This window comes from Equus przewalskii, chromosome 6, assembly GCF_037783145.1.
Source record: "Equus przewalskii isolate Varuska chromosome 6, EquPr2, whole genome shotgun sequence".
In the NCBI taxonomy this organism is placed as follows: Eukaryota; Metazoa; Chordata; class Mammalia; order Perissodactyla; family Equidae; genus Equus; species Equus przewalskii.
In genome coordinates this window covers 79,219,998-79,236,603 of record NC_091836.1, presented here as the reverse complement: position 1 = coordinate 79,236,603, position 16,606 = coordinate 79,219,998, and the positions used below count along the sequence as shown (strand labels likewise).

General features: G+C 37.1%; 1 protein-coding gene across 8 annotated transcripts in view; it reads left to right on the top strand.

Annotated features, from left to right (window-relative positions):
• Positions 1 to 16,606, top strand: part of SBF2 (SET binding factor 2) — a 473,818-nt gene that overhangs the window by 409,307 nt on the left and 47,905 nt on the right. For all 8 annotated transcript variants that reach the window (XM_070626327.1, XM_070626330.1, XM_070626325.1 and 5 more), the window contains 6 exons: positions 851 to 1,046; positions 4,124 to 4,251; positions 5,487 to 5,662; positions 8,213 to 8,358; positions 10,358 to 10,556; positions 15,657 to 15,853. In XM_070626327.1, coding sequence (XP_070482428.1) covers positions 851 to 1,046; positions 4,124 to 4,251; positions 5,487 to 5,662; positions 8,213 to 8,358; positions 10,358 to 10,556; positions 15,657 to 15,853 — 1,042 coding nt within the window. The remainder of the gene's footprint in view (positions 1 to 850; positions 1,047 to 4,123; positions 4,252 to 5,486; positions 5,663 to 8,212; positions 8,359 to 10,357; positions 10,557 to 15,656; positions 15,854 to 16,606) is intronic.

Here is a 16,606-nt window from a genome sequence, read left to right as displayed (position 1 = left end):
ACACAGCGATCATTATACGTTGGCTTTACATTTAGCTCTGAGCTTCCTAGAGCCAACAGAAGGAATACTCCTGATTTATGTAGTTTTTACGCTTAGTAAAAAATAAGCATATTAGATCTTCAGGAGAGATGGATTTTTTTTTTTCCTAACACTGAACTCTTTAGAGGAGTTTATCATATGGTTCCTTATTTCCCAAGATAGGTAAATGTTCATTATTTGGCCATTTATTGTATTAATCCTCAATAGAGGCCAAGAAAGGCAGGTCTTTTTAAAGATGCATCCATTTTTTTAAGTACTTGCCTTTTCAGTTTACAAAAGTAACAGTGTTCTTTGTATAAAATTGAAACATTAAAGAAGTAAGTATTGTACAAAGTGAAAATCCCCCATGGTCCTCCCACCCCACCTCTACGCTTAATCATGATAGCACCACCTTTAACAGTTTGATTCATATCCTTACAGTTTGTTTTCTTTTTCCAAAAAGGGGATCATAATAAACATACTGGTTTGCAACTTTCTTTTTTACTTAACAATGTATTCTGGATATCTTTCTATGTTAACATATATAGATCCATGTCATTTTTTTTTAATGGTTGCAAAATGTTCCATTGAATAGATGTTTCAAACATTTTAGTAATTTCCAGTGATTTTACTGTTAATAAGCAATGCTACAAAGAATCTTTTTACATTCAGATGCAGAAATGTTATTTCTGCCTCTTCCCAAATCTGTTTTCTCATTTGGCTACCTGGGAAATGTGGCTCAAGTTTTTAGGTCTGTGACTGAAAAGTTAACCGTGGTCTAAGTGTTGGAAACCCACGAGAGCTGTGTTTAAAATACTTTCTCTGTTGTTAGCCCAAGATTCTTAGACCTGCTCTACTGCCAGGAGAAGAAGTTGTTTGTGAAGGTCTTCGAGTCCTCCTGGATCCTGACGGAAGAGAAGAAGCCACCGGAGGCCTTCTTGGAGGCCCTCAGCTGCTGCCGGCAGAAGGAGCCTTGTTCCTCACCACATACAGAATTCTGTTCAGAGGGACTCCCCACGATCAGCTAGGTATGTTTCATCTTACACCATCGGATTGTGGATATCTGTGTGCAGCATGAGGTCTTGATTCCATGTGTGTACAGTGATTTGCAGATCATTTCAGATTCAGAGTAAGCCTTTTGCCACATAGGTATTTTTTAGAATTCTTTCATCTGTCAAAGCTAATGATAATTTGGATCATAGATTCTTACCAGCAGAACCAAGGGTATCTTCTAAACAGTAAATCATGGGTTCATTCACTGAAATGATCATAATTCATGAGGCGGCATCTTGTGACATAGGGATATTCGCAGTGTCTAGCTGCTAACAATGTCCCCTGCTGACTTGTCCCACCTTTCCAAGTCCTACAGTTAACTGTAAGGCTAAGGTTTTCCAGATACATGATCCCTTCTGTGGAAGGATGTGTTAAGCATCACAGGGTTGTACAGCACTAACCAACTAACTCCACTTCCCTCTCATCCTATTTCAACTAACCTCATTTCCCTCTTAGCAGACAACTTCTTTTCTATCCACTAAACTCTCTCAACTTCTGTTTTCCACTACGCTATATAATCTTCTATATTAGAAAGGAATAGCATGCCTTATCAAGTCTGAATTATCTTTTTTTAATCACTATAGTCTCTATATAAACTATTCTGGTTGATAGGAAAAGCCTACAAGATTTTGAGTAAAATTGTTGGACTCCAAATCCAGAAGCTCAGCTTTAGGTTGCTGTTGACAAATCTTGATATTTTAAGGAGGTCCTCTAACCTTTCTGAGATTCCACTTCCTCTTTTACAAAATTAGGAAATTGGGCTTGATTGGTGATAATTCATTGTTCTCAGCCTTGACTGCATATTTGAATTACCTGGGAAGCTTTAAAAAAAAAAAAAATACTGGTTTCTGGACCTAACCCTCAAACGATTGAATTTGAATCCAGAATAAGATTCTAGGAGTGGGGAGACCTAGGCATCTGTGTATTTTTAGGCCCCAGAAACGATGGTGATGCCTACTGAGGAGTGAGAACTATTGGGATAAATGGTCACTAAAATTCCTTCCTCATCTGAAATTATTCATCCAGTAGCATTTGATGAGTATGTGCTATGTGCTGTGCATTTTGTTAGACAGTGGGATTCAGATGTATAAAATGTATTATCTTTAAAATCTCAGAATTGTATAATTCCTTGCTTGGATAGAATGAAGATGGTTTATTATCTTGGTCATAAAAGATTGCTTACCATCTAATAAGCAAAAAGCTCACAAAATTCAATAAACAAAATGAATCTATAAGAATAGTTGTGCTCATTTTGGAAAAAAGTAAGAAATAGAGCAAAATTTCTCATCCTTCTCTTGTTATATTACTATACATAAATTACATTTGTATTTGAAAGCAAGTATATTTGCAAAAGAAACTAAATTCCAGTACTTATAATTTTTTTTGTACTATAACTTTTGTGAGCTCAGTGGCTGTAAACATATACTTTGGGTATATAAATATGTGAATACTTGGTCATTTAAATTGCTCAAATTTATTTCTTTTAAATAAATCAAAGCTGTACTTACTGTGAAAGGTTGTATTGTTCTCTTGTTTTTTCCTGTCAATTTTTGGGATAATTTCACATTCCAGGAAAATTATTTTTATCAAAGAAAACCTTTTTATTTCTCTTGTATTTTATTTCTCTTTTTAAGATTTTTAATGTAGGGGGCCGCCTGGTGGCACAGTGGTTAAGTGCTCACGTTCCGCTTCTCGGTGGCCCAGGGTTCGCCAGTTCGGATCCCGGGTGCGGACATGGCACCGCTTGGCACACCATGCTGTGGTAGGCGTCCCACATATTAAAAAAAAAAATGTAGAGGAAGATGGGCATGGAGGATGGCCCAGTCTTCCTCAGCAAAAAGAGGAGGATTGGCAGCAGTTAGCTCAGGGCTAATCTTCCTCAAAAAAAAAAAAAAAAAGATTTTTCAATGTAAAATTTCTCTTTTAATGACACATAGAAATAACTTTACATGTGTTATATAAGCATAGGTTGTTTAATACATCCTAGAACTTAAATCCTGTGTACATCCCGATTTTGTTTAGCCTCTGGGTATGAGCTTAACATAAGAAGATGATCAGAATTTTCCAGGTTAGGAATTGACAGGTCCAGGGAATGAGGAATTCCGATGATGATAAGTGGATAAACGTATGGGCTCTAAAGTCAGAGAAACCTAGTTCAAATCTCACCCCCTCTGGCTTACTAGCAGAGGGGCCTTGCCCATTGCTGCCCCTGTTCTGTTCCTTGTGCCACTGCCTGAAATGCCTTCCTCTTCCCCTCTGCAAATCCAAACCTACACTCTCTTCAAAGCTCACCTTCCTCTCACTTCTTCCAGGAACCATTCTCTAGCCATCTAGCATGCAGAAATCTTCTCCCTTTCTGAAATATGTAAAACCTTGCCCCCTCAAACCTAGGAGCCGATTAGCCGTTGTTGCGTTCTGCATGTGGCCCTCCTCTCCACGGGGAGCTGTAGCCCCAGGCGAGGCTTCAGGGATGCTGCTGCTTTCCTAGAGCCTCATCCTCGCAACCTCAGCTAGTTGATAAATAATTATTTATGTTTTTCCCTTTCTTGCTTTAATATTTAAACTCCTAAAAACCTTGGGCCTAAGCCCAGGCCTATATCTTCCGAAGGCACATATACATAGTATAGCACCTTTTACCACATACGGAAACAAGCTTAAAGACTTTTTCTCTTTTGCTTTATTCTTATGTTAAATATCGTAGGTGTCTTTTCAATGTTTTAAGATACTTATTTTTTCTGTATAAAACCTCCTCTAAGAGTGTCTTAAACCAGGTGATCTTGTGTGGCACACATAGGTTTGGGAAATAGAACAAAGGCAGGAGGGTTGTGACAGATCCTTCACTCTGGGAAAGGATTGTGTCTCAGGATTGAATTGCCACGCAATAAAGTTAATGAACGCAATTCTAGAATCATGGCATTTTCTCTCACTGCATTCCTGGGTGTTGTACCCTCCAGGTACATTTCTCCAGCAAAGGCTGATCAAATGAGCAGCAGAGACTCTAGGAATGAGCTGTAAAGTACTGTTACTGAGTCTGTGTCCTGTCTTCCTGTAGTTGGTGAGCAGACAGTTGTGCGTAGTTTTCCCATTGCCTCCATCACCAAGGAGAAGAAGATCACAATGCAGAACCAGCTGCAGCAGAACATGCAAGAAGGACTGCAGATCACATCAGCATCTTTTCAGGTATGAAGAAAGGGAGCCATTCTTCCACTATTCAGAAGTTTTCTACAAATGACGTCATAGGCACTTTCTGTGGTCACGTAGTCAGAAGTTAGAGGATGAGGAGGCTCAGAGGGTCTGAGAGGGTAATCTTCAACTGAGTAAACTCGTGAACAGTCTTGGATTTAATCCCTCATTTCCTGAGCCCCTTGGCCAACTCAGAGTGCCAACAGATTGTCAATATTTAGTGATCTTAGAAATTCAGACGCACACAGTTGACTGTTGCTCTCTGCCACGTCATTCCTCAGTTTGTGTTTGATAAAGCCTTTAGATAGACAGAAAGCAATTCTCTTGGCATTTGTTTCAGAAGGAAATACCCTGTGGCTCTTCTGCGAAAGAAGTAAAACTCAGAATTATAGCTGGGGCTAAAGTACTGTTGATTCTCACTAAATCACCCCTAATAAAGCAGAGCGTTTTCCGGGGGGCTGTGCACATATCAGAACTCATGGAAGTACTATTTAAACCAGACACTGGAAGAGTGATCTTTTCTTAGTTTTTGCCTTTTGTACAACTCCCAGTCTGTGACATTTTGTTTTCCTGTTCTTCATGCCTTGTTTCTGACTCCTCGGATTTGCAGGGGCTCCAATTCTTGCTTCAGTCCTTCCAGTCAAGAAGCCATGCCTTAGTACCTCTGCGTGCTGATTGTGTGAAATGTGAGGCTGCTCATCTCTAGGCTCCAGGCCTTCCCCCAACACCTGAGAGCAGTGACCTCCTAGGGATTTCTTCACTGTTCCAACTGCCAAAGGACTCTGAACTAGAGTATTGCCTGGTCATACTGCTTAGGAGTCTAGTCAAACTGGATTTTTTCTTCCTAGATTTATAGTATCTCTGGATAGGAAGAGACCTTATCAGGCCAAATTCCCTATCTAGAACCAACAGTTGAGAAATGAGAAGGACATGTTTCCTACTTAATCGCTGTAAGTTTATTTCTCTATCCCATCATAGAAAAGGTAATCTTAAAGAAACCCAAGTTTAAGATACATGATTTTCCTTGCCACCTAACCATCTATGGCAAGAAAAACTTTTTGAGCCTTTTTTATTTTTTAAATTAAAAAGTTATATTGCATAATATCCAAGATCCCTTCAATCTCCAAACTCTTGACATTTAGTATTGTTATTTTCTGCTATTTCAGTAATTTAGGGGGAAGTTATCTGGAAATCCTTAATGCTTCTGATGTGTTTAATCTCTTTGTCTATAGTTGATTAAAGTAGCATTTGATGAAGAAGTGAGTCCAGAAGTAGTAGAGATCTTTAAGAAACAGCTGATGAAGTTCCGTTATCCTCAGTCCATTTTCACCACCTTTGCTTTTGCTGCTGGACAAACTACCCCACAAATAATTTTACCCAAACAGAAGGAAAAGAACACTTCCTTTCGGTAAGAAGTCGGATTTCTTCATTTCTGGCCTCCGTAATTGGCTGTGAGAAGTCGCCTGTCCTTTGGGTCACTGTGTAAGGGACTGCTCTTTTTGCTTGCCATTCTGTCAAGCCCCTTGGACCAAGCTCAGAAACTGATGGGACAGTGGCACTGATGTGTGTGGCAAGTTTCAAAAACTAAAAGCTACAAGAGGCTTTGACTATGATGTCCATTGCTCTTGATGCATTTTTAGAATGTGAAATTCTGTTTTCCCCTTTTCCCTTGTTGATCACTTTCTGTCTTTGAGCACTCCTTTCAGTTTTCATTAATATTCGGGCCTAGAAGACAGTTTTGCTTTGATCTAGAGATGGGAGACTTTTTCTCTTTCTTTTTTTGTAACTTTTTGTTTTGATACAATGTGAAACTTACAGAAAAGTTACGAGATAGTACAAAGAATTCCTATATACCCTTTACACAGATTTACCAATTGTTTATGTTTTGTTCCATTTCCTTATCATTCTCTCTCATATGTATTTTTTATTGAAGTATAATTGACATATGTATATTTTTCTAAACCATTTGAGTTATATAGATACTCCTTTATCCTGAAATACGTCAATATATTTCCTATGAACAAAGACATTATCTTTTATAACCACAGTACAATAATCAATACCAGGAAATTTAATTGGTATAAAACTTTTATCTAACCCAAAGTTCATATTCAAATTTTGCTTATGATCCTTTATAGCTACTTTTTTTCCTTCCTCGTACAGGATCCAATCTGGGATCAGGCATTGCATTTAGTTGTCATATTCCTTTAGGAACCCTCATTTTCTGATGAAAATTTTTAGGAATTTATGTTGAAACTTTAAATTTTAGTTATTACAAAGTTAGAATTGCTTTAAAATTCTCTTCATTTAGTGATAAAATATAGGGGCTAAAATTTCAAGTCACTCCTCATTAATTACCTGAAATTAATGTAATTTGAGCATCTGCCAGTATAAATTACAGATTAGGAATTGCTCTACAGACTTTGGAGAAAAGGCTTATCCTTTGCCTGAAAGTGAGGTATGCTGGGGGTTATAGAAGAGGTGAGGTTCCAGATGTTGTGTCGTTTCTCGATTGCATAGCTAGCCACCTGTGCCACTGTTACCTGGTAAGCAAAGGAGAACACACATATCCAGGAATGGTATGCTGAAACAAGAACAGCTTCCTAGGTATTTATGACAGTGAGCCAAGCTTCTCATTTTAGCACTGTGGGGTCACAGAGGGACCTATAATATTTTATCCTAGCCCTCTATGGAACAAACAAAGATTTGTATGGTGTTTTATGTTTAGAAACTATTAGGGGAAAATTACATGTATAATATATATAATTAAGTTTATTATATCAAGCTTATTCTATCCAGCTGCAACAGAGATATAGCAAATTTAAAATTTAAAATATCTTAGAATTGTTTTGTGTATTTAAAACAAAGGATATAGCTCTAGCTGGAATAAAATTTCAGAAATCCCATTGAGTTTATATTGTTACACCTGAAGTGATTTACAATAGGTTTAATTTAGGAAATACCAATATTTTGAAATTTCTAACAATTATCTAAAACATGTTTCATAACCCTCAGAGTTACATTTCAGATGACTTAAAACAGGGTCTGGTAAAACTGTATGACAATAAAAGAATTCTTATCACCTTTCACCAAATGCCAGGAAAACAGAAAGAGGTCTCTTCTTTATGGTAGAGAAGAGCACAATAAAAAACAGTCTTACTTAAAACCTCCGTCTCAGTATGATCATTCAGGAAATAGGTCCTTTGTTTAATTCTGTGCATTGTAAATACTCTGTACCCGGATGTTCTATCAGCAAGAAAAGGTAAACTGTTTAAATAAAGTATTTTTAGGTCCAAGTAATTTACAACCTAGCTTCCCTTTAATTAAAGCTGTTTCTCAAAAGGATACTCAAATTGCTGATTTCCTCTTTTTTTCTCCTCTCAAAAAGGGGAATTATATTACTCTTTTCTATTTCTCAGAAGGTTTATAGCATCAGAAGGCAGGACACCACACATACACTTAAGACATTTAAGAAATAAGTAAAGGTGTTGCCAACTCTAATTGTCATACAATCTCAGACAGAAGCCTATGAGTTAGTAGAAAGAGAGTTGGAATCAGTAGAGAAGGGGACAGTCTGGCTTTCCATGCAGGAGGACTGCCACAGGCATGGCTTGTGGGGACGGGTGGAGGCAGTGGCATGGATACCCAGAGTGGGTTAGGGGTGTGCTCAACCAAAAAGCCAAACCAGGGAGTTTAGATTTGGGGTGGTAAGTAGTTTATGTCATCTAGGTTCTTGCACTTTTTGCCTAAAACAGTGTCCTAATGACAACAGTGTTTTATAGGAAATTAGTCTGCTATTATGTAAAAAGTGATCTAAAGGAGAGGCTTAATGAAGTTCTGGTCAATAATGGTGGCTTGTGGGAATGGAGAAGAAACAAATTGAACTATGTAGGTATCAAAAAATATAAGTGATATCTTCATAATAAATTGGCATTCTCTTTGGTTTTATGATTTGTAGCACCTTCTCAAAAACAATTGTGAAAGGTGCCAAAAGGGCAGGGAAAATGACAATTGGGCGGCAGTATTTATTGAAGAGGAGGACAGGGACAATTGTGGAAGAGAGAGTGAATCGTCCTGGATGGAATGAAGAAGATGACGTATCTGGTATGTGACAACTCTTTTTTTCCTTCGTGAATCAACTTTATTTTTTCTACTTTTATGAATAAAAATAAAAAACTAAGACGGAGTTGCGCTTAAACTTTGACTCACGAAAACCTAGGTCTAATAAGAAGATTGGAGGCACTTACTAGCTTCTCAGAACTGGATAAAAAAAATTTTTATTTTCCCAATATTCCATTGTTCAGATAAGATTTTGTGATATTCCACTTCTCCCCCTTTACTAAATCCATAGAGCTAATTGGCCATGGTTATGTGGGTTTTATCAAAGAGAGAAAGAAAGAAACCCACTGTACAGGAAATTTAGATGTGAAGTAGTCACCTGTATCTTATTGTTATGGAATAGGAAGAAGGAAATAAGGACACTGCATATTTGAAGCTGAAGATTTTGGGTTTGGATAAGAACATTGTGGGTGCTCTTAATCAAAGTGGGGGACCTGAGATGAAGGGGTTCTTAGATAAGAGAAAAAAGTCTGCTAAATATTTAAAAGAACAGAATCTGGGAAGTTAAGCTACCTCTCAGTTGGGAAAATAGAGGCAGAAAACCGGGAGCAAAATGTCTTATTGATTGTTTTTTATTCTTTAACCCACTATCAAGTATGCGTATGGAAGTAACACTAGCAAGAATCTGATCTAATGGGAGACAGCATGAATTGCACCCTTTTTGCTTCTCAGGATGTTAGAATCAACTGCCAGTGATTATACAACTACTCCTTCTTCTACTAATAATAACAACAACAACAGTATTTTAAAGAAAGAAACTTCATCTTTAGAGAGATCACTGGCTGAAGGTCTCATTTCACTATGTGTACTACAAGCTTGCCTCTAGGGGCGATGAAAGACCCACCATTGCATTACTTGAAAGGACTGTTTGTTGGAACCCTGGCCTCCTCACACAAGGAAAGCTATAAAACATTTACTGCTACCCTTCACTGTGGACTCTTCTAATCTGAAGTTTTTGTGATTTCACAGAACCAAACTATTCTATGATAGTCCACCTAAAGACCAAATTATGTAATGTTCTTTGCTCCTCTGAAAATAAAAGGTCAACACAAAACTGATACCTGATAATGTATTTGCACTGTGAAGTTCACAAACTAAAATACGAAGTCTTTTATTTGTACAGATAAGCTGTTAGGTTTTTCTTTTTTCCCTGTTAATGGAAGAGAGCCATATTCTTCCTTTTCACGTTAAAATTTGGGGCACATTTCCAAAAACTTCAAAAGCTTAATTTGACTTCTCTCACTTTAAAAATAAATTAGGACAGTTTTTAACATGGAATTTTTTAGGTGGAACATGCAGTACCAATTAGGAAAATTGGGAGTTTTTTCTAATCCTCTCTAAAATACTTGATTATTGTGTAAATTCTTCCACATCTAAAATCTTAAAGGATTCTGTAACCTGTGATTGCAAAATTGTGAGGGAGTTTCCCATGTATACCACATCCTCTGACAAAAATATTTCCACAAAAAAGTATAACTTCTTCATGCCTCTCTAAGAAAGGTCTTTTCCCGCTAGTGAACTTCTGCTTAATCTAGAAATTTCTAATAAAAGTTTATGTTCTGAAAAGTTAACTGAAACCTGGGTGATGAATTTGTGTGGCGATTGTATTAAATATTAATTTTACTGATGGGTTAGCCTCTGACAAAGTTTGAGTGTTTATTCTATAGAGTCCTAAATAGAAGTCACTACACTTTGGCATTGATAAGCAAGCCTGACTGAAACAGAAAAATATGGGTTAATTTCTCTGACATTTTGAGTTAATTGAGCTCCTGATGTCTTATTTCCTGACTATCCATTGCAATTTTAATTTGTGTTTGAGCATAATGACTCCTCCTCGTAGAGGTTATATGATTTACTTTGTGATGCACAGTGTCCCTGTGGCCCTAATATAAATCTCTCTTGGTTTAAGGATCCTTTCAAAAGAAAGTTTTTAATCCTTTCCTGAGCTCTATCATTTCTCCCAAACCTGTTTCTGCCATCCCAGTTTCAGATGACAGCGAACTCCCCACAAGCACCACTCTGAAGGCCTCCGAGAAGTCCACAATGGAACAGTTAGTGGAAAAAGCTTGTTTCAGAGACTATCAGCGTTTAGGTTTGGGAACCATAAGTGGCAGCTCTTCTCGCTCAAAACCAGAGTATTTTCGAATCACTGCTTCCAACAGGATGTATTCACTCTGCCGGAGGTAAGACTGTTATGGGCTCCAAAGGGAGACCTTCTTTCCTTTCTTCTCTTTGAGTCTTGAATGGGCTATTTGCATCTGTAGCCCAGAGAGAGAGGAAAATGCCAGAAAATAAGAGCAAGGTCCCCAGAGATAGGTGTTCTGGAAGCACTACAGTTATTTCATTTTAAATGACAATTTAAATTTACAAATAACGATGTGAAACTTGAGAAACAAGTTGGGAATATAGTTTGAGATTTGGGTCAAAGAAAAATTTTGCATTAAGTCCTGAAAGGCTGTGATTCTGTTGAGTGCGCAGTAGTTTTCCTGAATACTCTGTCTTTCTAACACATTTCTCTTTGTAGGTGAGTGTAAGTGGTGGTGTCAGGGGTGTGATGTCCTGCTGTCTGGGAAGCTTGCTATCGAAATCATGCCTGCCAGTGAGAAAACAGGCCTCACTTACCATTTCAGTCTGTCAGAAACAAAATAAAATTTTAATAGACCACTTAGTAGAACACTTGTTATCTAAAGCATTTGTGATGATATATGTCCCTCAAGCTATTGGAAGGAAGAAAATAGAATAATAAAAAATACTCCGAAAGAAGGCTAGAAAGGAGAGAAAAGGGAATGTGGAACAGGTGGAACAAATAGAAAGCAAATAGTAACATGGTAAATTTAAATTCAAATATATCAGTAATTACGTTACTTATAAGTTGACTAAATGTTCCAGCTAAAAGAAAAAGATTGTTAGAATTTTTTTAGAGCTTTATGCTGCTTTTAAGGGATATATTAATATACAAGAATATAAAAAGGTTGAAAGTAAAAGAACAGAACAAATACCCCATGCAAAACTATCTTTACAAAAGCTGTTGTCACTACATGAATATCAAAGTAGATTTTACCAGCAGTAAAGAAGGATGATTCATAATGACAAAGGTTCATTTCACACACAATTATGACCAAGTGGAGTTTATTATAAGAATACAGAACTGGCTTGACAATTGAAAGGTAATCAGTATAATTTACCACGTTAAAAGAATTAAGAGGGAAAATATGTTTATTATATACGGAAAATCATTTTATAAAACATAATATACCTTAGTGATTAAAAAAAAAAGCTCTTAGCAAGTTAGAAATACAAGGCAAGCTCCTTAATCTAGTAAGTGTCTAAGAAAATCCTACAGCAAAACTTAATTAATGCTAAGATATTGAAAACTTTTACTCTGAGATCAAGACAAGACAAGAATGCCCACTATCACCACTTGTATTCAGTGTTGCACTAGAAGCCCTAGGAAGTGCAGAAAAACTAGAAAAGTAAATAATAAAAAGTATAAAGATTGAAAAGAAAGAAAACTATCATTATTCACAGATTGCTTGATTATGTATATATAGAAAATCTGAAGGAATCTACAGATAAACTTTTAAAATTAACAAGTGAACTTAGTAAGGTCATTGGTACAAGGTCATTATACAAAAATTAGTCATATATATACCAAAAACAAATAATTAAAAAGTGAAATTTTAAGTGATGTTATTTTGGTACTACTGATACTATTTAGAGTTACCACTAAAAAACCTTAAATATTTAGGAATAATCTAATAAAAGATGTATAAGACCTCTACACGGAACAGTCAGAATCATATTGAGGATCATTTAAGGATATAAATAGATATTTCATGTTCTTGGATTAGAATAGTCAGTGCTCTAAAACTATAATTTTTCCAGAAATTGATCTATAGATTCAATGTAGTCCCAATCAAAATCCCAGCAAAATGTTTACAGAAATTGAAAAGATGATTCTAAGGGTTATATAAAAATGCAAAAGACTAAGAGTAGTCAGGATAGTTATAGAATAACACTACAGGATATTAAGACTTTTTATAAAGCTACAGTAATTAAGACACTATGGGATTGGCGCAAGGATAGACAAACAGATCATTTGGAGCAAAATACGGAATATAGAAACAGTTCAACATATATGAACACTTAATTGAAAATAAACATAGCACTTAAGAGCAGTGGATAAAAGATGTTTTTTCAACAAATAGTGCTAGCTATCCATATGAGAAAAAAAAAAATTTTGACCCCTACTTTACACCCCATTGATCCTGTAGATCTACATGTAAAAGGCTAAAACAAAGCTTCTAGAAGATAGGAGAATATCTTCATGACCTTGAAGTAGGGAGAGATTTCTTAGGACAGGAAAAGCACAATGCATAAAGTAAAAGATTGATGAATTAAGAACTTCTGTACATAAGAAGATAACATTAAGAAAGTAAAAAGGCAATAAAAAGTGGCAGGAGACTTAAACAGGCACCTCATAAAAGAGGATATTGTGGCAGCCAAGAAAAGAATAGGTTGAAAAGATGCTCAGCCTGTTATTCTTCAGATAAATGCAAATTAAAGCCCCAATGAGACTACTTTATACCTGCAAAAATGGCTCGAATTTAGAGGACCAACAATACAAAATGCTAGTAAGAGTGTCGAGCAAATGGAACTCTTGATTATTGCTGGTGGGACTGTAAATTGGTTAAACAACTTTGGAAAGCTGTCTACCAGCATCTAATAAGCATTTACTCCTAGATGTTTAATATTGAATGAAATTAGATCTAATAAAATTCTACTCCTGGGGCCAGCCCCGTGGCTGAGTGGTTAAGTTCACATGCTCCACTTCAGCGACCCAGGATTTCGCCAGTTTGGATCCTGGGTGCAGACATGGCACTGCTCATCAGGCCATGCTGAGGTGGTGTGCCACATAGCACAACCGGAAGGACCTACAACTAGAATATACAACTATGTACTGGGGGGCTTTGGGGAGAAGAAGAAGAAGAAAGAAAGAAGATTGGCAACAGATATTAGCTCAGGTGCCAATCTTTAAAAAAAAATATTCTGCTCCTAGATGGAGTAGAATTTCCAGTGGAAATGCATTTGTGCTCCCAAAAGACATCTGCAAGGATATTCATGGCAACATTCTTCTTACATAGTCAAGAACTAGAAACTACTCAAAGTTGACAATAGAAGAATGGATAAATAAATAGTAGTGTGATCACGTAGTGAGATACTATACAGCAATGAAAATGAGCAAACTGCAGCTGTATACAATAACATGGATGAATCTCACAGACATAATGTTGAGCAAAAGAAGCCAGACACGAAAGAATAAATCCTGTTGGTTCCTTTTTTCTAAAATTCAAAATCAGGCAAAACTCATCCATGTTGTTGGTAGTCAAGGATAGTGATAATCTTGGAGGAGGAGGGAGAGAGGGTAATTGGGAGGAGACACAAAGGGATCTTATTGGATGCTGGTAATGGTCCATTTCTTGACCTAGGTGGTAGTGATACAGATTTCTTTTTGTGTTCTTTCACTTATGTTTCGAGCTTTTGTAAGTGTGTTATTCTTTGATTAAAATCTTTCCACAGCAACTCCTGAAGCCCAGTCTACCTCTTGAGGCTTACTGTGGAGCCCAGGACTGATGGCTCCAGGTGGCAGGGTAAATAGATGTGTCTTTCATTGCTCAGTGAGACTGGTACTAAGTAGCTTCTGTTGATCTTCGGGCTCAACAGTTTGCCCCAGCACCAGTGGCTATCCAGCTGTCACTCAGGTCCATGCCTGAGAGCAGGAAGGTCTTAGATCCTGTGTGTAGCAGAGCATGGTCTGTGGTGCTCGTGTCCTGTGGAAGGAGAGGACAGCCACTATAGGGGACAGGGAGTGAAGGGGTGTGCTGTTTGTCTCCCAGTTACTGAAATGACACCTGAAGCCATTAAGCATTACTCCCTTATCTAATACACAAAATCATTGTATCTGGAAGCAAGTCAGGGGAAAACAGATAGTAAAGTGGAATTAGAAATAGAGGGCCCTAATAATGCAACTGCTTTCCCAGTCTTTGTGAATGATTAGTCTACAGTTAGGATTCCTTATCAGTTTGTAGTATTAGAAAAATACGGCCTATAACTTCCTAAAGCAGCAAAATGCTAGGCTTTCAGAATGCCTCCAAGTTATCTCTGGTCGAGTATGGAGGGTTAGTTTGGCATTCACTAAAGTCGTGGAAGGTTATGATTTACATGACCATACACTAGATTGCCTCTCCCTCCTCCTTCCTCAGCAGTGGGTTATAGCAAGTTAAGGAATTAGAAGTTCTGGAAAACAGATAGTTGTGATGATTGCACAATATGGTGAATGTGCTGAATGTCACTGATTTGTACACTTAAAAATCATTAAAATGTTAAATTTTATGTTAGGTGTATTTTACCACAATAAAAAAATCACCCACATGCACAAAAAATATGGGATCAGAAGTCGAGAGGTTATTAATGTGAAATCTCTTTAGTGTACTATTTCTAAATAAACTAAAGGAAAGAAATGACTCTGAAACCTGCCTATCTTGTTGTACTTACTAATCTGTAAAAACAAGGTTCTCTTGTCTGTTTTTTGTTTTCCCAATATCATATCCTGTAACTTTATGAGCTAATCTTTTTTTTAATTATCAACACATAGTGTTAATAAAATATTTAAGCTCACCTTGACACTTGAACATATTGTTCTCATATCAAAAGTCCTTTGGTTTTGATATTTAATCCTTTCACCATCACAGGCAGTGTAATATTAGTGTACTCCATTCTCTGTTGTCATTCAGCAATCTAATGAGTTGACAGTTTGACTTGTAATTCTTGTAAAGTTGACGTTAATACGTTAATCTTAAGATCTTTATTTCAAGCTGACAAAAACTAGTATATGAGACAAGGGAAATCATCAGTTTAACAGAGGCCTTTTTAATAATCCTATATAACATTTTTATTTTCTAAGCTTAGGTTATTCAGCAAAAGTCTGCAGTATCACTGAAGGGGGCTTATTTCAAAAAAACTGCAGACTAGTGGATGAGTTAGCTGTTTTCATCATCTAGGCCTTTTCTTCTGAACCCCTGAAGAACTGAGTTGAAACTAAATTCCAAGTTTTGAAATATATGTCTTACCCTTCAACCAATATGTTTCTGAGTCTTAGAAAATCACCATATTTTGATTTTCATATTCTTGTATTCTCTCTCTCCCCATTTCCCTTCCCTTCTCCTCTCCCCATCCCTCCTCACCCACCCAAATCGTTCTTTCTCCCTTCCGTGTCCCTGAAGCTATCCTGGCCTTTTAGTTGTACCTCAAGCTGTACAGGACAGCAGTTTACCAAGAGTAGCCCGCTGCTATCGACACAATCGCCTGCCTGTTGTGTGTTGGAAGAACTCAAGAAGCAGTACCCTGCTCCTCCGAGCTGGAGGATTCCATGGGAAGGGAGTAGTCGGTCTTTTCAAATCTCAGAACTCCCCTCAGGCAGGTAAGCATTTCTCTACAGCATGATGACGATCCTTTCACTTCAGAGTATTCCTAGAAATAAAGATAGTAAAATCTGGGAATTCCAGTTGTGCCCTTTCATTAAGTGTCTCACGTGTAGACTTTTCCACTGTGTTATATACAACATGTACAACTTAAACAGGAACTACACCTGACACTATGGGACTCCACCTTGAATTTGACATCTTACTTAACATGTCTGTCTATTTTTGGATTTTAATAGAAATTAACATGAGTCTTTGATTCTAGGCTATTTTCGTTTCAACAAACCAGAGTATCCACAGATGGAAACTAGATTATACTAATCTTTTTCTTTTCTTCAGGGAAGCGTCCAAATATATTTAGCAGCTTCAGAGGCAAGTAGGGATTCTGTCCCACATGATATGAGACACCCTCTCTCGTTCCTGCAAGTCACATGCACACACAAAAACAAGTCAGCAAACTAATGACCAAAATGCTGCTTTAGGAGCTCAGAGGCAAAGAGGTTTTTAGAAAGCTAGACAGTGGCCAAAAAACTTCAGAAAACAGAAATCGTAAGTGCTCCTGTTTCTTTTTCTGAGGATATTTTTGAACACCATGTCTGAGATCTTGAAGTCAGTCAAGAGCTATATTTTGCTGACCTTCCTCATAACTTCTAGCTTATAGTAGATGCTCAATAAAATTAAACAATGGACCACTAAGATATCAGATCCAATCTCTTTAGAAATGAGGTAACTCAAGTTCTATGGTTCAGCAG